This window comes from Oryzias latipes, chromosome 3, assembly GCF_053564925.1.
Source record: "Oryzias latipes strain Hd-rR chromosome 3, Olatipes_Hd-rR_3.1".
Classification (NCBI taxonomy): domain Eukaryota; kingdom Metazoa; phylum Chordata; class Actinopteri; order Beloniformes; family Adrianichthyidae; genus Oryzias; species Oryzias latipes.
In genome coordinates, this window is record NC_136239.1 from 41,075,194 (window position 1) to 41,096,070 (window position 20,877).

General features: G+C 41.3%; 1 protein-coding gene across 9 annotated transcripts in view; it reads right to left on the reverse strand.

The window, feature by feature from the left end:
• LOC105357636 (uncharacterized) overlaps positions 1–20,132 on the reverse strand; it is a 545,012-nt gene extending 524,880 nt beyond the window's left edge. For 8 of the 9 annotated variants that reach the window (XM_078944705.1, XM_078944708.1, XM_023953741.2 and 5 more), the window contains exons 1-3: positions 19,966–20,132; positions 17,215–17,271; positions 9,399–9,449 (exon numbers count right to left, since the gene is read on the reverse strand). In XM_078944705.1, the coding sequence (XP_078800831.1) occupies positions 9,399–9,449; positions 17,215–17,271; positions 19,966–19,989 (132 nt within the window). In that variant the 5' untranslated portion in view covers positions 19,990–20,132. The remainder of the gene's footprint in view (positions 1–9,398; positions 9,450–17,214; positions 17,272–19,965) is intronic. The other variant, XM_078944706.1, reaches the window with a different exon arrangement.
• Positions 20,133–20,877: the final 745 nt, after the last annotated feature.

Consider the following 20,877-nt stretch of genomic DNA (forward strand, 5'->3'; position numbering starts at 1 on the left):
CATTGATGTTGAAGCTGTAACTTTGCATCTTCCTGTGATGTTTTCCGTTGATTTTATGTACTGATTTCTGTTTCTTTTCTTTAAACTCTCTTCTCATCGTTCTGTCGTGTTGGACGATAAATCGATTTTATCGATTAATTTGATTTGTTGTTTTTGAAGATTTTTTTGGGGGAAAATCTTCATTTTCTTTTCCCAGCTCTTTGTTTTCTTGAGTCTCCTTTGTTAGAACTAAAGTCAGATTTTCAAATCAAGTCAGTAGCTGCATTTACATGGACAAAACTAATCAGAAAGAATGCTTGATCGGAAGAAAAATGCATCATGTAAACACGCCGTTCTGAATACTCTGCCCCGATCAGACTTGTTTGGATTCAAATTTCTTTCCGATGGAGATAGGTTGGTTATGCTGATTGTTTATCCGATCATTGTTCATGTAGACAGTTCATTCCGATCATATGTCACTACTGCTCTGGTTATGTCACGCATAGACGGTGTTTTGCTTCAGAGAAAGCTTTGGAGCTCAAACAGGACTGACCTGCTGCTCCGCGGTCACCTGGTGCAAAGCCCGGACGTCTCTGCCCTCCGCCCCTGCTCTTGCCCTGTGGGCTCCTTGCCTCTCCCTTCCTATCTTCTCTGACACCCCTCGTGAGGGGGGCAGCAGGGAGGAGCGCTTCGTGCCCCCTGACGTCCAGACCCTACAAGGTGTGGACGTGGCTGCTGGTGGACGGAGCGGACCGTGTCTCTGAGCAGAGCAACCAGACATAGCTTTCTGTTTTAGGGGCGGGGAGGATGCTTTCTTACGTGTGGGAGGCTTTAGATTGCCGTCCGTCCCTCAGCTCTACGTGAACAAGCAGCCAAATTCAGGAGAACCATGTCTCCCGTCTCAGAGCAGAGCTTGGACCAGCAGCTCACACATGGCTTTTGGGCGGTGTGCAAACTTTTCAAAGCAGAAATGTTGCTCAGTCCTTAGAAACTGTTCAAACAATCACGTGGATTTGTGTTTCCAGTCGTATCCCGACAAAATAAAGGCTGATGTTATTCCCACATATTTACATGCAGCCAGGATGCAGATTGCAGCGTTTCCCGCATGGTCTTGGATTTTGTGTCCATCAAAAGGCTAATGTTGTGAGCGCTTGCTAGCCTCTCCTAACACTGGCTTCTTCCGACTTCGTTCTGCCACAAAAAAGCACTGACCAGACAGATTAAAAAAAATGATAAGTAAACAAAACTGAACGAGACCAGGAAGTTGGAGTTGTACTTAACATTCAGTTGAGTTTTAATGTCCCTCTCCCCCATAGTATGATCCGTGTTATATCTTTTGTAATTATTTTAATTTTTTTGTAATGTCTGTGGCCTTTTCTTATTAATAGGCTTTTTAATTGAGTTGGAGCAAAAATATACTTAGCACACCACGTGATCCGCGCAGAGATGTGTTCACCTGGGTGATCACAAACACACTTATTGTGCAGATTCTTGGCTGCATGAATGACAAGTCGCCAACATGAATTTCCAGTAGTTTTTGAGCTTTCTGTGATCTCGGGTATGCGTAACGCTTATTCCGATCTACAATGAACAGCACCCGTTCTTTTACGAACCACAGTTTGAATGCAGCTACGAAAATATAGGAGTGTGTGACTGGCTGCTCTACAATAACTTGTGAACAGGGTCTAAATGTTCAAAACATCTTAGAAAAGAAAATATAAAAAATGGTAAATGAATTTTGTTTCTCTTTTACTGATTTGCGTTCTAAAAAAACGTTCAACACAGATTCAAAATTGGGAGCACATACATGTGCGAAAAGCTGTTCTCCACCTTGAACTTCATTAAGTCCAAGTACCGGTCCAGACTTAGGCCGCATTTACACTGCAGGTCTTGATGCTCATATCCGATTTTCTGACTATATCCGATTTTTTTTGACGACCCGCTTACATCATCTTTTAAAAGTGACCCGTATCTGATTTTTGCATTTACACTATACAATGCTGAAACTATCAAACGTAGACGTTCTGAGGACTACGTAGCAGTATTTCCGCCTTCCGCGGACCTTTTTCGGACTTTTGTGACTGCGGTTGTCATGGAGGCAACGCAGTGACGGAAGGAGGCGTTGCCTTGGGCGCTCCAGAGGGGGATGCACGGGGGAGTAAAAAGGAGGGCTGCTCGGCTCTCTCTGAGTTTTGAATGAGGAAGTGTTTGCAGACGTGCTGTACTAACAGTTTGATCCAAGTGTTGAACCTTTCCTGCGCGATGACTTCTCTTTTCCGACCGTAGTCAGAAACACACGGGAGATTTCTCGGGGTTCACTTTTCCGTTCTGAACCCTCAGCCTCCAGAGTGGGCTAAGAAAGACTCCAAAACTTTTGGGCGAGACACCTTATTTTTAATTTACGGTTCTCCGACAGTCCCCCGCTCCCCGCTCACACCCCCCCTCTCTCCTTAAGTTACACACCCACACACACAAGCATGCGCGCGCGCTCACACATGCGGTCCCCATCATACACGCCCCCTGAAGAAATAAACGGCTTCTAGCCTGTTCCATAGCAACGGTGTACCGCTTGATTAGTTACTGTTTGCGTCCCGACCGGGACCGGACCGGACATAACAGCGATTTCTAACTACGGTCTGAAGCCTGAGGCCGAAAGGTAACACGCTGACAGCAAAATCAGCGCACAAAAAGCACCTTAATATTTCGGTTTTATTTCGGTTTTATTTTCACTTTAGACATGTAGGGTCCTTGGTAGGGGGGGTGCTTGGACATCACTGCCAGCAAGCAACAGATGTTCTCCTGGCACCCTACCCGCCAATTTTAACCGCACCTTAGACATTTAGGGCCCCTTGGTGGGGAGGGTGGGGGGACATCACTGTGAGTAATCAGTAGATGTCCCCTTAGTGCCCTACCCGCCAATTTTAACTGCACCCCCCTTAGTACACACACCCCTCCCCCCTCAATATATACATTCAAACATAAACACACACACATGCACACAAACACCCTCTCAAACACCCATACACGCACACACATTTTACAAGGAAGGTGGGACCTGGGTCCATCTGTCCCCTACCCCTTCCCTGGTGGGGGGTGCGGGCCTCTTGGCGATGGCGGCCGTGTCCCTTGGGTGCCGGCTCCCTGGGCCCGGCGGTGCTCTCTCCGCACGGTGGGGGGGTTCATATTACACCTGAGCCGGGGGTGTTCGTGTCCCTGGGGGGTGGGTCCTGGTCCTGGCCCCTGAGCGCTGGGGCCCGCCAAATTTCCTACTGTGGCTGAGCCTGGTCGGGCCATATTTACAACACCCCTTGTGGGCCGCCCTTTTTTCCCCGGGGTTCCCCCCTCCTGGGCGGGGGCGGCGGGCCCCTGCCTTGCTCCTACCTGGACCAACCGTGGTCCGGGTGGGTGGCTGCCTGGAGTGCGGAGCGGGTCTCCCTTGGGGGGTCCTGGCTCGTACCTGGGGTCGGGGCGGGGGGATGCCCGGAACTCCTGGGTGGTGGTGGGGTGCTCGTCTGGGGCTGTGGGCGTCCCTCTCCGGTGGGGCCCTGCGTTGGGCTCTTCCGGCGCGGCGGGGGGCTGCTTTCCTGGCTGGGCTGGGGCGGCGCTCTCTTTCCCTCTGCGCCTCCCTGCTCTCTGGCTCTGGGGGCCTCGCGGCGGTCCTGCTGGCCCTGGCCTGGGTGGCGGTCTTGGTCGCCCGGGGGGCGGTTGTTCCCTGCCTGTTCCCGTGTGGCGTTGGGGGGGCTCCGGCTGCCGCTGCTGCTGCGGCGGGGGTATGGGTGTGGGGGTGGCTGGGCGCTCCTCCTCCTTCTTTTCACATTCCACCATCCATTTTAGAAGAACATAAACACTCACCTGAGCACAGGTGTTAGCTCACCTTTGCACTAATAGTTTGCATGATTGAATGAAAGATTTCACACTAGTTGGTTTAAAGGCATAGGTATGCGTTCGTGAACACTATCTGTTTTGTGTGCATGTTGACATGTGGACATTTTTGCGGCTAGCAGGTGTGTTGATAATATTTGAGTGTGTGTGAACAGGCCCCGCCCTTTTTGTACTACATTTGAACCGTACCGTAACGATAAACAACCAGTAAACCTGCCTGCTCTATGCTGCTTCATGGTCTTACCCCCCTTCCCCTCCTATTATCACCCTCCTACCCCCCCCTCTCTCTAACGTCCCTCTCTCTTCTTCCCCTCTTTCCTTTTCCGTCCGGTCCAACACCAAAGATTTTCAAACATGATTGAAATTAATAAAGTTTGGCCTCAATTACAAAAGGGGTTTATTCAGACATACCTTTGGTTTGTCTGAAGATGAATAACCCCTCTTGTTAAAATAAAATATGTCCAACACAAGAGGCCCTCAGCTCTCATCTGTTTGCCTAGCTGTTGGACAGGACAAGTTAAAAAGAAAAAAAAAAAAAAAAAAAAAAAAAAAAAAAGAAAATGTATGTTTTAATATCTTATTCTTTATTATGTTACAGCTTTATCCTTAGTGTGAAGTGAACTTATTTTGAACTATCCAGATTTATGGTCGAGTGACATTCCTTTTTGCTTTATGGTTGCAGCATCCTGTGAAGACATAGGATGTTCTTTGTGCAAAATTAGGTGTTTTCCATAGGTGCAATAAATATGCCATGGTCTACATCCGTACCATCTGGGTTGAAGATTCTTCCCCTGGGAAAGTGTGAAGATTCGTGTTCTCATGTGGAGGTTGGAGCTGACCTTTGCTCTGGATACCGGTAAAAGGAACCTTGAGTTGCCCAGGAATGATTTACTCTGACCAGATGGGGACTCTTTTGATCATCGGACGGTGTGCGCCGGTGAAACGGGCCCCCGAGAGGCGGAGTAGATCTGAAGCTGGCAGCCGTCAGCCATTGGCCAGAGGAAGCAGGCAGGCTATCAGCTGACGAATCAGAGCGACCAGGGGCGGAGGACCAGCGACCATGATCTTTCCGGAAGGCGGGGATTCAAACACATCTTAAAAAGACTGGTTTTAAAGTTTTCCATTGTTCTTAGGAAAATCTACGAGTAATTCGCATGTAACTTGTGCGTCAGTAGATCTTTACTTGAGAATCCAGATATATCTGCATTAATGTTTTAATCTGTGCTTTAGAACTATTGTCAGGGAAATAAACTCCGTGTATTTTTAAACCGGTTGAATCCTTGTTTGTTTTACCACTCTCGACTATCGAACATGCATGGATGGAAAGAACTGAAAAGCGGACGATTTCTTTCCTTCAGTGTGAACACTATCTCTTTTGTGTACATGTCGACAGGTGGACATTTTTGCAGCTAACAGGTGTGTTGATAACATTTGAGTGTGTGTGTGGACAGGCCCCGCCCTTATTGTACTACATTTGAACCTTAATGTAATGATAAACAACCAGTAAACTTGTTGCTTTATGCTGCTTCATGGTCTTATCCCCCCTCCCCTCCTATTATCACCCCCTACCCCCCCCCCCTCTCTCTAGCGTCCCTCTCTCTTCTTCCCCTCTTTCATTTTCCGTCCGGTCCAACACCAAAGATTTTCAAACATGATTGAAATTAATAAAGTTTGGCCTCAATTCCAAAAGGGGTTTATTCAGACATACCTTTGGTTTGTCTGAAGATTAATAACCCCTCTTGTTAAAGTAAAATATGTCCAACACAAGAGGCCCTCAGCTCTCATCTGCCTGCCCAGCTGTTGGACAGAACAAGTTAGAAAAATAAAAATAAAAAAAAATAATTCATGTGATCTCAGTTGGTGGTGTCCTGAGTTGACGTCACTGACATACGACTCGCATTTACTGGGGAATATCCGATTTGTCTGCTTACGTGGCACACGCAAATGCATGTATCCGATTCGTTTCCGATTTATTTCCACATATGAGAGAGGCCTGTATCCGATCTGAGAAAAACGGAATCCATGCGCTTTTGTCCTGCTTACACATTCACCGGTCATATCCGATCTGTGCCAAATGAGAGGAAAAAATCGGAATTGTGTCACTTGAACAATGCAGTGTAAAGGCAGCCTTAGTGATGAGCATCTTCAAGCCATACTGAGGGTCTCAGCCAGGGCCGGCCCTGGTCTTCTGGGGGCCCTAAGCGAAATTTAATTTGTGGGCCCTCTAACTGATCAGCAGCACCAAAAAAACACAACTGTTGTTGTAATATAAATGAGATCTCTTTATTAATACATTTGTGAATTATTGTTGCTGCCGAAGAATTGAATACAGTATATTGCCTGCATGTTGGATGCTCATTTAGCGGTGCCAAACTAATTTTAAATGCAAAGAAAAAAATATGACTGACAAATGTATGTATGCACGGACGGACGGACGGACAGACAGAGATATTTTTAATGTAACATTAGGCACTTAACATATGACATTCACAAAACTCCAACTTATTAAAAACAGCAACTTAATACCAAATCAAATGACAATAAAACAATCCAACATAAAGAACACAACAGCTCAATGAGGGGATTTTGGAAAGTCATAGTCTTCATCAGTCTGAAAAGGACCTCTTTGCACCAAATCCATTCTTACTGGATCAGAGAGTGTGGTTGGCCGTTCAGCTGGACCAATTGGATTTGAGGTTGGTGGAATTTTGGATCCAGTCGGCTCCTCTTCCATACATGCCTCTCTTGGAGCCTCTGGAACATGAGATACAGAACTTCAATAAAAGCAAACAGTGAAAAGTCAAACAGTCAAATGTTTCCCTTTCAACAGAAGATGTGGTGACAGGAGTTTCTTCTGCAGCTAAAAAAACAAGAATTATTATTATACAATAATCAATGATAAAGCTAATAAAATATCTATAGCAGAATACTAATAATATATTTGTCATGTTTTGAGTTTGTTGTGTCTTGTTTTTCGTATTGGTTCTTGTTCTGTCTTGTTTTGGTTCTGTTTCCTGTTTTATTTTGAAAGGTTTCCTGGCTTGTCTTGTTTCTTGTGTTTTACTTCCTTTGGTCCCCATCTGCCCTGATCGTGTTCACCTGTGTCTTGTCTGCCCTGTCTGCATTTAAGTCTTGTCTCTGCCTTCCTCCTGTGCTGGTTCATTACCTCTGTTATGGTGTTCATGTCATCCTGTCTAGTTTCATGTTCCTCGCCACGCTCGCGTTTTCATGTTTCAAGCCACGCCAAGTAAGTTTTTGTTTTGTTCTGTAAACCTGCTCTGCAGCGCTTTTTGTTTGTTTTTTTTGTATTAAATCCACTAGTCCCTGATCCGCGTGTCTCCGCCTCTACATCTGGGTCCTACCGGCTCTCGAGCCAACCCCACATCGTGACAATATTGGCTCATTTAAAATCTGTGTGCAGGTTTTTCCACAATTTTATGATCTTTTTTTATATTTATAAGAGATTTATTGTTTGATTATTTGCATGAGGTCATATTTATTGATTTAATTATGAACAGTTGGGGCTCCATTCTCTTCAACTGCTGTTTGTGAGAAAAGTGTTTATGCAGACACTGTTTTAAAAAAAAATTACCAATACTTTTTGAGAGCAGAAGAAACTGTCGGCTGAGACGGAACTGTGCAAAACATCCTCATTATGTAAAACCAAAACTGCAAAATACAAATAAGAAAAAAATGTACCTATTTATTAATAATAAATCTGAACACTTATTTGAGTATAAATGGAAATATAAGCATTTATACACTTCTTTATCTATTATTTTGTATGTTCATAATTTTATAATTAGTACATTTATTTTGTTTGTCATTTATAAATGAGAACATTTATTTCCCATTTGTATTTGGTAGTTTTGATTCTCCATATTTCATGCCAAGGCAAGATTTTAATACACACACATTATTGAAAAAGTCAGACTACCAGACTGTTTACTCTATAACAGATAAACAGCAGTTTTTATACTGACATAAACCGGAAAATGCAGAACGAAAATATGTGTTAGCAAAACAATTAAACAATATGATAACGTGAGTTAAAACATTTATCAGCCATCATACCGTTTTCATTATTTACTCTTCTCTACACTCCTCCGTTTTAGAAGGTCATGTCCGGAAATCTTGGTCTTGGAAATTTGGGTATCAGAATTATTTTCCAGTTTTCCATTGGAAATTACGACAAACGGGGTATATGTGCAAACTTCACCTCAGATTGATTGCGCAGCTGCACAGAAATACTGGATAATGTAAAAAACATACTTCAAACTTACCTTGTGATTGGTGTTGAAGTTCTTTATCTGTTTTCAGCTCCTGATGGATAAAATCTCTGTGGCAGGAGGTTTTCTTGTTGTCGCTTTGATCAGCTTAAAAAAATGCGCTCGTTTTTTTTCTTTTCCCCAACTCTATTGAAACAAACTGCGCTCGCAAATGCATACTTTGCCAGGCTCAGATGCAATTACGTTGACCATGTATGTGTTTGTTTGAAGCTCAATATAAAAAGAATTAAAAAAAATATGTTGACCAATCGTTGCTAAGAGTGGTGTAACGTCATTATTTGGGTTTCCAGATTGGTTCAGGTGTGCTGATGGGGGGGATCATTAAAGTGCAGGCAACTTTCTTTTGCACAACATTCATTTTGGTCTTTTTTATTTAATTTTTGTCGCCACTTCGGGGCCCTGGTGGTGACGGGGGCCCTACGCAGCTGCGTAATTCGCGTATAGGGAGGGCCGGCCATGGTCTCAGCTGTACCAGAGGAAGCAGCAGTAAGAAGTAGACAAGAGAAGCCGTGTTCAGAAGAACCCTTTGATGGAGGTTAAAGATGTGTAAAATGTAAGAATTTTTAGTGTTAAATAGTTATAATTCAATAGTGTTAACTGAACTGTGTTAATGAGGATGTTTAGAACCGAAAACAGTTGATTTTTTAATTAACGTTTTTGATTTTATATAATTGATAGTTTTTTTGTACATTTTGTATAGTCAATAGTAAACATGTTCCTTACAAAATTACTACCAAAGAAGGGAGGTACCCGAGGAACTTACACACAACTTCTTTCTACCAGGGTCCTCGTTCATCTTTTTTTGGGTTATAAAATATTGTAAAAAGTCAGATTGTTTTTATTTCTGATTCAAACTGGGCGATTGGCTCTCAGACACTCACAAGTTGTAATAATCTGTTTTGAAGTGCAATATAACATTACGATTAATAAATCTCATTGTTTTTATGTGAGGCGTCAGGACAACCTCTGTTGGGATCTACAGCTTCAGAAATGAATGGATCTGAATCTGTCACTCATCTTAAGTCTGAGGAATCACAATCCAAACTGTTCATGAATGCATGAAAAAGGTGAAGTTAAAGAAACTAAATTCAGCTGAAAGTCAATCTTCTGACTGAATTCTCTTTTCCTCAGATTCTGTCATGTTTACTCATCTGATCTGGAAAACCTGCATTTTCAGAATTTACGTGAAGAATTTGTAAGTTTCTCCTTAAAGTGGAAAAAAGTTCTGATTGGCTGAAACAGACTTACCATTTCATTGAGGAAACGCTCAGCCCTCCTCTTTTTTTCCTTTCGCTCTTCCTGCAACAAACACCAAGCAAACATCAGATGTGTCATCAGATCTTTGTGGATTTTTCTTTTGTGTCACAAAGTCAAAACTTCCAAAGAACATCCAGTTTTGTCAAGTTGTTTAAAAATAGGTAATTTTTGTCAAACACATGTTCCAGTGTTTGTCTCCTTCTATTAGTCATTGTTGCAGTTTCTGTTTTTACAGATATTACAGTTGTTTTCAGTTGACAGTTTTCATCCTGTATAGTTGTTGCAGTTACCAACATTTCTCTAGTGCCTTAAAAAAGTATTTACTCTCTTGACTTTTTACAAATTTGGTTACATTGCAGCCTTAAAGTCAATGTTTTGTTCATGTTTTGGTTTATTGGTTTATTTAAGGACCCCCATTAGTTTTTACCAATGTAAAAACTCTTCTTTCTGGGGTCCACTACTAAAAATACACACATTATTACAGGAGTTTTGAATAAACATGACAACTAATACATAGCACATTCATTTACTTAAAAAGTTTTTACAAATTTCAAACATTAAAAAAATGCATGGTGTGAGTTTCTCAAATGAGAAAAGATAAATCACTTATTTTATGTAATATCATTATGAATCACTGACTTCTTTCGAGTTTGAAATCTACTCTGCTTATTACCAATATTTCTAGAGGCAATATATTCCAGTAACAAATCGCTCTATAAATGGCTGTTTTTGAGTGATTTAACTTGTGTTAAGAGTAAAGTAACATCAGAGGCTCTTCTTGTAATAAAATCACATCTAGAACAGCCGGCAGTAACTGCGATGCTGTGCGGTCTTTGCAACGTCCAGATCTGATGTCCAGACAGAACCAGACTACACACAAATCTGTCGTTGGCTTTCATTCATGACAGACTTTGATGCATTCAGTTGATATCGGTCCTAAAGGACAACCCAGATCCAGTCTAGCTGCACTTGACCAAACAGGACAATGGTCCAAGCTACACAAGACTAAAGACTGGAGAACCAATCTTCTTGTTTCTGTTAACATATAATAAGCATTGCATGTAATTATTGAAATGTTTTCACTTATCAACAATGTTGCTTATCTGTGTGGTCCATGACATTGTTTGATCTAGTGTTAAACACAGCAGTTTGACTTCCTTAGCTTGTTTGATTTGAATTTTTATTAAACTTTAGAACCCAAACGTCTATGTTGATGAAATAAAATGAGAAAAATATTTACATTAAACTTTATTTTTTGAAGTAGAAAGCAGAAATTTGCAAAAGTATTCACCCTAGGGGTGGGTATTGGCAGGAGCCTAGCAATATGATACGTATCCATTATTGTATTTAAAGAAAGACTTAGGAAAACTTTACCTGAATATTAATACATCTGTAATAAAATTGAGGAGATTGAGGAAATAAAGTGGTTTATTTTCAACATTGCTTAATGTAGCTTATCCAGTATTTTTAAACGGTTCTGGAGCCTGAATGGTGCTAAGTGAGGGGAAAAAACACAAATTCTTTCCATAAACAATAAAGTGTGATAATGAGGCAATGTGACAAGGGGAAGGACATTTGCCTCAAATGGCTAAGATGCTTTGTTTACGTGAAAGTCTGCACCGCTGCAGCTCCACTTTCTCACACGCGGAAGTAAAAAAATAACGCTCATCGCCACGACGTTGGCCTTTTTTCAGAGCATTGAACACATCACTCTGATCCATCAGGTCGCTTAACCAAACCTAAAACTTTTGCCCGCTTTGCCGACAGCGTTTTGACTGCATTAGCCGCTGTGCAGCAGCAGTGCTTCACTCAATCCTATCTGGACCACTAAAAAGCACCGTAATCCATGTTTTGATATGTTACTGGCAGCAACATGGCACAGAGTTTCGGTTTGGTGCCCATTCCAAGTAAAAGCTAAATGTTTAGTGTTGTTCAACAATAAAACAAGCTGATTTTCCCTGAGATCTTGTAGTTGTTTTGTGAGGTGTAAAGCTGCTCAAAGAGGCTCAGTAGGGGGGGCAGCCAACTAGCGGTGGGAGTTTAAAGTGGAAAACAAGAGTCAGACGTTAAAAGGACGCTCATAGATAAATCAATTAATATAGTCCTGACAGCATTTTGATACAAATATATTTCCATACAAATATCACCAAATGATCTCGATATCCACGAATCGATTTTTTCCAACACAGCTAATTTACCCCCTTTTTAATAAAGTCCTTAAAAAGTTCTGGTGTTAAATACTTATATAGTGCTGTGGTTTTTAGGGTCTTATTCTAACTAAAAACTGTGATCTACGTCCTCCAGCGGCTAAATTCTGTTGCAATAATTATGAGCCAATCACGAATGAAACAGCTCTTTTAGAGCCGCTGTTTGGAGGGAAAAACAAGAACATGGCTCCTTCATGGGAGCCGTGTTCCCATAAAGCTCTGTTCTTCATGGGGAAGGAGTCAGACCTGAAACTGCAGTGTTGAAACCCAAACAAACCAAACCAGTTTTATCTGGTCATGAACTGCTGAAAGAAATGGCCAGGTTGGGGAGGGTAGCCACCGTCTCCCCAACTCCAGCTGCAAACAAAGGACTCCTAATGACCTAAAACCATGTAGGCCACGGAAACAACACTATCCTGTTTCAGGTCTGACTCCTCCCCCATCAGCACAAATAAACCAGCTCTTCTACCAGCTATTTCAGAATTGACAAAGCCTTTTGGATAAGAGGTGAAACATCTTGAATTTTAAAAACCAAGTCCAGATGACAGCCTTTCAACCCACTACTATGATCAAATACACTTTATTGACATGAGGAAACTACACCAGAGATTCTGTTTTCCATGTTTCCATGAGTCTTGATCACGTGGCCAGCCTAAAGAAATAATAATGCAAACAAAAAGGGTCTCTATCTGCTATCGTTCAGGGGGCTGGGACAAATGGGTGGGCGGGCAGGGGTCAGCCCGCGGGCCGCAGTTTGGGGACCCCTGTCCTAAGATGTTAACATTGCTGTGCATGCTAACACTAGATCTAAGACAGACATGAAAGACACTGACTGGTTAAATTAATTGATAACATTTTTGTACTTTCTGTACAAGCACAAGCATTGTATGAGTGGTTTTGTGTGAATGAAGTGCACAGCTGTGTATGATAGTATATAGATTAGATATAATGGAGGGAGAATTTGACAGGGAAACCCATGATGATGGGTGGGGCCCTGGGGGGCCATGGAGATGCATATGGTGCAGTTGAATAATTCGAAGATTACGGTAAGAAAACCTGCCCAGACATAGAAAAATAGGAGCAAATGAAATACATGGAAAGCTATATAGAGGAATTGTGGAAACAGAAAAGTAAGCTAAGATAACAGGAGATGCAGCGTTCAGTAGGAAAGTGGTTCTGGAAAAAAGCAGACCTGCTTGTGAAAATAAGAAACACATGAAAAGCCGAGTAACAGAGAACCAGAAAGTGGATTGTTGGTAATAGGGAGAGACAAACGGAGAGGAGAAAGGAGACAGAAAAAAATGGAAAGTAGTGGTCTCAGGAAAGTGTAGAACAAATGATGAGGGGATATGATGCTGTTATGATGACTACTGGTCATTTTATGAACTTTCCTTCGCATAAGCCTGATATTTGTAATAAACTCCAAATAGGAATAGAAATGTTGTTTTCCTTTGGAATGTCACTTCTTTGAAAGAACAGCAGAGAGAGAGGAGCTGGCTTTGCCCGTGCATGCCCGAGCCGAACTCTGCTGCAGGCATGTGGATGGAGACTGGGGGGGCATGAATGTTAATAATAGTTATAAAAGATTCATTTCAGTGAAATGGTTTATCTTGTTCAAGTGTTGAGGTACCTAATTTGTTGTTTTATGTATTTTGGTTTTAATTTTATCAAGTTATTGTCTGCATTATCTCTTGATTGTCTTTGTTTTAACAAACCTGTTGTGGTTTAGAGTGGGAATTGTGTTTTTGTTCAAATAGGGAAAAGTGAATAAGGAATAGAGAAGGAAAAGCAGTTGATGCTTCAAAGAAAAGATGATTATGCTGGCAGCCAGACATGTTGTAGATGACTAATAGAAGAGGTTGATGGGAAGGAGGGTGCAACAGGAGGGGGGGGGGGGGGGGGGGCAACAGCACCGCTCTGCCCAAAAACATCTGAGGAATTTCAACCATTACCTAAAGATGTTAACATTCCTGTACATGTTAACACTTGAACACAGACATGAAAGACACTGATTGCTCCCATGATATGGGAAAGGTGTTTTCACCTAAAGTACCACCACTTTCCAAATTGACAGGAGATCAGTACGAGGCTTTTCCCATGATTGAAGTTCCAAATCCCTGTGATGGTCAGAATGAAGGGTGCACAATTTTTGTATTAGAACATAGACAAGGAGGATGTTAAAAAGGCAAAAGAAGGTGTCAGGTCTTACAAGGAGGATGTTAATCAGTTTGCAAAATTTGAGGCGAGCTTTGATTATCATAGAATTCGAATGAGTAAAGTATTCAGAATACATTCTGGAATGGCTGCTAACGATTATTCGGAGCTTACTAACAGCATTTTGAATAATAGCCTTACATGCCGGTTCAAGAGATGCCATTAGAAACAGTGTGCAGAAACATTACGTAGGATTACCTACAGGAACATTTTTGTGGGATACAGGAGCTTGAGGAAACCACGTGCAAGAACATATTTCCAAACCAAATTCAGTAACAGTGTGTTCAGCAGATGGAGAGAGAATTCATGTGGCAGACATAGAACCTGTGTGGATTGAGGATCCACAGTTGTCAGTGTTGCAATACTCAGACTGCCCAATAAATCTGCTGAGACGTGATGGAACATTGAAACTAAATTTGACTCTTGCTCCAGATGAAAGTGGGAAAAAATAATGGTGAAACGAAGTCAAACGGACTGACGGACTGTATGTGATACAGGGAAGGGGAGAACCATTTTATTATTATACTCTGGATTTCCCAGACAAGCCATCTGCAAAGCATGGAGATGCATTGCTACAAATGGCAAAACAAAGTGTTCTCAATGTACAAAGTGCAATGTCATCAAATGATCTGCATATTATTATGTGGTCCAAAGGATCCACTGATGTAGGTTTAGCTAAAGGATCACTTCCTGTTCAAATGAGACCATTAATGACTTACAGGGCCTATGTGAGGCAGTAACAAAAACGTGAATGTTGTCTGGGATTGATAAATTACTGTCACACTTGGGTGCCAAATTATGCTGAAATAATGGCGCCTCTTCAGAAAATAATGTACGAGGAGGAACTAAAAATGAGTTCTCCTTTACAATGGATGGAAGAAACACAGTCCGCTTTCTGTAAAATTAAACAAGTTCTAACATCAAGCTTTGCCTTGGCACTGCCAGACTGCAGTAGGTAGTTTGTGCAAATGGTAGACTGCAAAGGTCATTTAATGACCTTGGTCTTAGTGCAGCAACATGGAGCAAAAATGAAACCAGTGGCTTATTTTTTGTCAAAATTGAAAAGTGCAGTATGTGTGAGAGCAGTCATTGCAGCATCACTAGCTGTAGAAGCCAGAGCAACCATAGTGTTACTTAATTCTTTAACACTTGAAGTACCACACATGCAGTCTCAGATTTATTGTGCAAAATAATCAACGAGCAAACACTTTGCTCTCATTTTTCAGTACAGGCTGTTGAATTAGTGGCACTGACAGAAGCCTGTAAGATGATGAAAGATAAATATGAAAAATTAATATGCCCAATACTGGCATACTATGGGGATGGTAAACTCTACAGAGAAACCTGTTGCACATGCTAAACTATTACAAGAACTGCTACATACAGTCCAATTACCAAAAACATTGGTGATCTGCAAATGTGCACCACAGGAGAAGACCCAGTTTTGCTGGGCACTGGATTTCATAGACAAAGTATCAAAAGAAGCAGCTCAGAAACAAATACATGTAATGACAGTGGGAGAACGAAAGTTAATAGGCACCGATACTCTGCATGAACAGCAAGTACAAGGACCAGAAAATGAAAAAAATGTTATGGAAAAAGCATGTTTGAATAAAATAATTCACACTAGTTGGCTTGTAGGCATAAGTATGCGTGTGTGAACACTATCTGTTTTGTGTACATGTTGACATGGGGACATTTTTGCAGCTAACAGGTGTGTTTATAACATTTGAGTGTGTGTGTGGACAGGCCCCGCCCTTTGAGATTTGTATTACATCTGAACCTGACTGTAATGATTATAATCATCCGGATCTTGTTGCTTTATGCTGCTTCATGGTTTTACCCCCCCCCCCCCTCTATAATCACCCATCTATCCCCCCTCTCTCTAACATCCCTTTCTGTTCTTCCCTCCTTTCCTTTTCCGTCCGGTCCAACACAAAAAGATCTTCAAATATGATTCAAATGAATAAAGTTTGGCCTCGATTTCAAAAGGGGTTTATTCAGACATACCTTTGGTTTGTCTGAAGATTAATAACCCCTGTTGGTAACCCTTGTGCTATCCTAGGCACTTTAACATTGGGAGTGGGGTCATCTAGACCCACTAGACAGTGCTCTGAACCTTTTTTCTTCAATCATTTGTGATCTTCACTGGTGTCCATGGATTACATGAAATCTTTCCACCTTTATCCACCTTTGTCATGGTAGGGAGGACACGTCAATGGAAGGGGGGGGTCATCTAAGATAGCACAAGGGTTAAACCTTTTTTGGCATGTGAGCTACAGAGGGCTAGCTCTGTCCTGGGGTGTCCCCTGAACTCAGAGGACTCTGTTGGTGAGAGGAGAATGTTGACCAAGCTGTCCAGCATCCAGAAAACCCCCTCTAACCCTCGGTATGAGACGGTGAAGACCATGAGTAGCTCATTCAGCTGCAGACCGCTGCACCCCCAGAGCAAAAAGGAACGCTACCGGAGGTCCTTCGTCCCAGCAGTAGTTATGCAATAACCTGCTGTAACTGCTGCTGTGGTTACTGTACTTACAATATTAAATTATTAATGCCGTGTACTTTCACCACCATTTTACACTTCTATTATTTTCTTTTTTCTTGCTTTTTGATTTTTCACAACTGTTATATTTCTGACTGGCTGCTGTAACAACCAAATTACCCTCTGGGGATCAATAAAGTCCCATCTATCTATCTCAGTGGTTGGGGGTAATCATTGGGTTTTATTGTGGTGTGGAGTTTGTGACAGCATGTATGCAAACGGAGGACAGTCTATTCAGCAGTTTCACAGCTTGTGCATAGAACATTTTTAACATTCTGCTCGATTTTCAGCTGATCCTCCCGAACCTCCTCCCATATGGTATGAGAACAGTCCATGGGAGGGGTACCGGGGGTAACTAATGACGGAGGTTGCTCTGCGTAGGCAGCGCTGCTCGTGTAACTCCTCCAGGATCGGGAGAGGTGCTCACTGAGATGGGCCTGGAGGTGTGTCTGCTGATTTTGACTGTCTGCAGCCTGTCTGTCAGGAAGCTGAGTGTCCATTAATGTCCTATTCTCTCTCTTCCTACGAACGCGCCTTCCTTCTCTCCTTCTTCAACCAACAGTGGTTTAATTTCCACCGGCAACCGGTCGGTGAACAGCACCGATGGCGGCTGTTGTTAAGCCGGGCCTCGACTGATCCGGTATGGACAACATGGGTCACATTTGGTTTAGCAAAGCTTTTACATTAGATGTCATTCCGGACACAACCCTCTGTGTTTATTTGAGTTGGGACCACCACAGAGACCCTGACTTGGGCCTCCTTGTGGCTACCGTGTCACCTGTGACAGCTCCAGTGTTAAAAGGATAAAGTCTAAAGGCTCTGATTGGCTGAAGAAGACCCTTACCGGTGGTTGGTTTAAAAGGTTTACACTCTCCGCAGGTTCCCCCAACTCTATGTTTTCCTGTAAGAAACACCAAACAGCATTTTAAAATATGTTATATTGTAGATTTTTTTTCTGTGTCTCAGAGAGTAAAACCTCCACAAAAGATCCGGTTTTACCAGGTTGTTTAAAAATAATTTATAGAAATCTGTAAAAAGTTGCTCATTGAAATGAAACGACCCAGACCGATGAAAATGTGTTTTTGTTTTGTTAACATGTTCTTGTGGTATTTTTAAAATGATGGAAGCCATATATAATGAAAAGTTATTAATTATAAATATGATTCTTAATATTTATTAATTTAAATCTTTGTGAATCAGGGGTGGATGAAAAAAGTCTATATTCTGCACACATGTTCTAGTATATGATTGTGGCGCTCCATTTATGCTTTACCTGCCAGCATCTTACACCCTGCAGTTATGTGCTGGATTGTTTCAGGCGCCTCTTTGCACAGTTTACACCTTGGGTCTTGTCTGGTGTGGTAGATCTACACCTTGGGTCTTGTCTGGTGTGGTAGATCTACACCTTGGGTCTTGTCTGGTGTGGTATATCTACACCTTGGGTCTTGTCTGGTGTGGTAGATCTACACCTTGGGTCTTGTCTGGTGTGGTAGATCTACACCTTGGGTCTTGTCTGGTGTGGTAGATCTACACCTTGGGTCTTGTCTGGTGTGGTAGATCTGAGCTTCTCTCTATATATACACAGTACAGACCAAACGTTTGGGCATACCTTCCCATTTATTGGTCTGTACTCTATATATATACAGTGATCCCTTGATTATCACGGGGGTTACGTTCCAAATAGAACCCGTGATAAGCAAAACCCGTGAAGTAGAAACCTTTATTTTTTTTACAATTATTATACAATGAAATTCACTATTATACATTGAAAAGAAAGAACAAACCATTTAACAGGCTAAATAAATTGTTTTTTTAACAAATAAAAGTACTTTAGAAACGTTTTTTCAACAAATGACTTCTGTAGTGTGCTGTCAAATAATAATTTCAATCATCGATAAGAACAGAAGGCTTTAAATTGCGGAGATTAGCCCCGCCCACCGCGACCCGAGTGGATTAAACGGAGGAAAATTTAAAATGATTGTGAAAAAAATAAAAAAGTACAGTGGGACAGATAGTGACTCCGGTCTTCTTTTTCACTGCTCTTCATACTGAGCCGCTGCATCCTCTGCAGCGTTTTTTCCTTTTGAAGCCCGCGGTGCAGCTGCAGGTGTGTTTGTTCGGGAGAGGAACATGGTGATAGGCAGTTGTTGTCGCTCTTTTTTCTTCTTTGCTAAACATCCTTATACACCGACATGCCCCCATCAATTATGTTGGAGAACTGTAATGAACGGCTCATCAAAGGGTCCCATTCTTGAGCTACTCGCTGAGTGACTTTTTAGCCAATCAGAATGCAGAACACAATGCACAATCCAAATCCGTGAAGTAGCGAAACCGTGAAAAGTAAACCGTGATATAGCAAGGGATCACTGTATAGCAATAATTCTCTCCCCTGAGAAATATTTTTGTTTCTGTTTATTTATTCAATTTATTTTGTGTTTTTTTCTTATATTAAAAATTTTCTTCAGTGTGTTTACCTGTTTATACCTCCCCATGGATGGTTCAGCCCAAATAAGTCGCCTGTTCCGTGACCTACTTAAAGAACCAGGTGCGCCTACGCCCTCTTCGTTTCCGCGAGCGCTGTGTTTGTTGCCCCCCCTCCTCCCCAGTTTCTACCTGTGAGCTCCGATGGGATAGTTTTATATCCAACGTTTTTTATGAAAATCTTGTTTTACTGTAAATAAATGGAGCTCTTTGCTAAAATAAAATAAAAATCTGGAAAATCCTACTGCATTGGTTGTCTGACTGAAACATAGATTATTGCTTTCTGACAGTCTGCTTGCTGGTGTGAATATTGGTGTGAATCTGTCAATCAAACGGTGGAGGTGGGATCAGCCCCTCATGCTTTTACTGAGCCATCTGATTATTTTCCATTTCAGGAAAATGCTACATTTTGTGTTGCGTTGCTGTTATTTGCCTGTTTGCCTATCTTTAACTCAAAAAATCTTTGTTTATAATTGTGCATCTATTAAAATAACTTTAAGTACACATCAATGTTTGACAACATTTATTTACAGACTTGACCTGAGCTTTCTTATTTTATATTATAACACATAAAAAAATGACTTCTTTTCAATATTTACATACAATATTCTCTGCATTTTATGTTTTGACTTCCGTTAAACCACCACTTCTTGTAGTCCACTTTAAGCACTGCTCTAAAAGAATGAAACAGGTTTGGAAAACAGAAGGAAGATCATCTTCCAGCTGCAGCGTTCTGCACCGAACTACAAACACCTGCTGACCTGAAAACTACGGCCTCAGTTCAAAGTTGGAAGAGAAAACAGATTTAAACAATTCTGCATGCTGTGAATACATTTGACCATTTCAAGTAAATAAATAAAGAACATTTACAAAAATACACCAGACAGGGTCCAAAAATTATATTTTTTAGAATAAAGTTAAAATCACAAAAATAAAACAAATATTTTTAGTTTAATTCCATCTATTTAACAGTCAACAAAAACACTGTGTTTTAATGATATAGAAACAGATTAAAGGAGAATTGTCAACATTCCGTGACACTCCTGCTGTTTTCTGGACCTGACGCTCCTCAGGTTTGAGCTCAGACTCCATGAAGGACCGTTCTCTAGCTCACCTTGCTCTTCTTCCTGGAGAACATTTTTGCAGGTGGTTCCAGACGGACAGGAGTTTCAGAAAGTACAGTCACCCTCTGATAGTCTTCGTCCTCCTAGCAGTTCCTCAGTGCTTCCTCAGCAGCTCTGCTCCACGCTCCTCTTCCTCAGCCCTGCAGTTAACTGCTGCATTGCAAAACACCCTGCAAGCCTTTTCATTCTCTGCCATTTCACCTGAGGCATCCTGACGTGACAACGGACAAGAAGAGACAGGACTCCAGTTCATGGAAAATGTCAGAATTATGGTTCGCAGAAGATTCGGTTTTAATTATTTCACTTTTTTCAGATACCTAGAAACAGAAAGGTTCAAAGTCAGACAGTATTTTTCACGGATTGGACTTTAAAACGCTGCAGACAAATACAACAATATTAATTCATAGGTAAAATATGTGATAAAAGTTAAGTTAGCTTTCCGGAACTAAATCATTTTAAATTTTACCCTGGTAGTTGTTTTTGCCTTCGGTTTATTACCATACAATTTTATATAACCTCACAATATACAAATATATTCTTTCTAAATAGTCTTTTTTTTTCCATGTTGTGCAATGTTTTTGAACAATATGATTACAATATGTTTGATATATTTTACACAAAGAAACTAACATATTTATGTTTTCTGTAGCTATACACAAAGTGAACATGTTGAAGTTTTATTAGTTTTTCTTTTGTCTTAATCAAAGATGAAGTCTGTGAAAACCTGAACAAAAATGTTTTATTTCTTTTTAGATGATTAAAATGTTTGATTTTAGTTTAATTGTGTCTGTTGGCCACTTCACCGTCATCCATTTTTTTGAATGTTGTTATTATTTCTTCTTAAATTTAACATCTAAAATAATCCAGATGTTGTTAGAAAAGTGTTTCAGTTAGAAAGATGA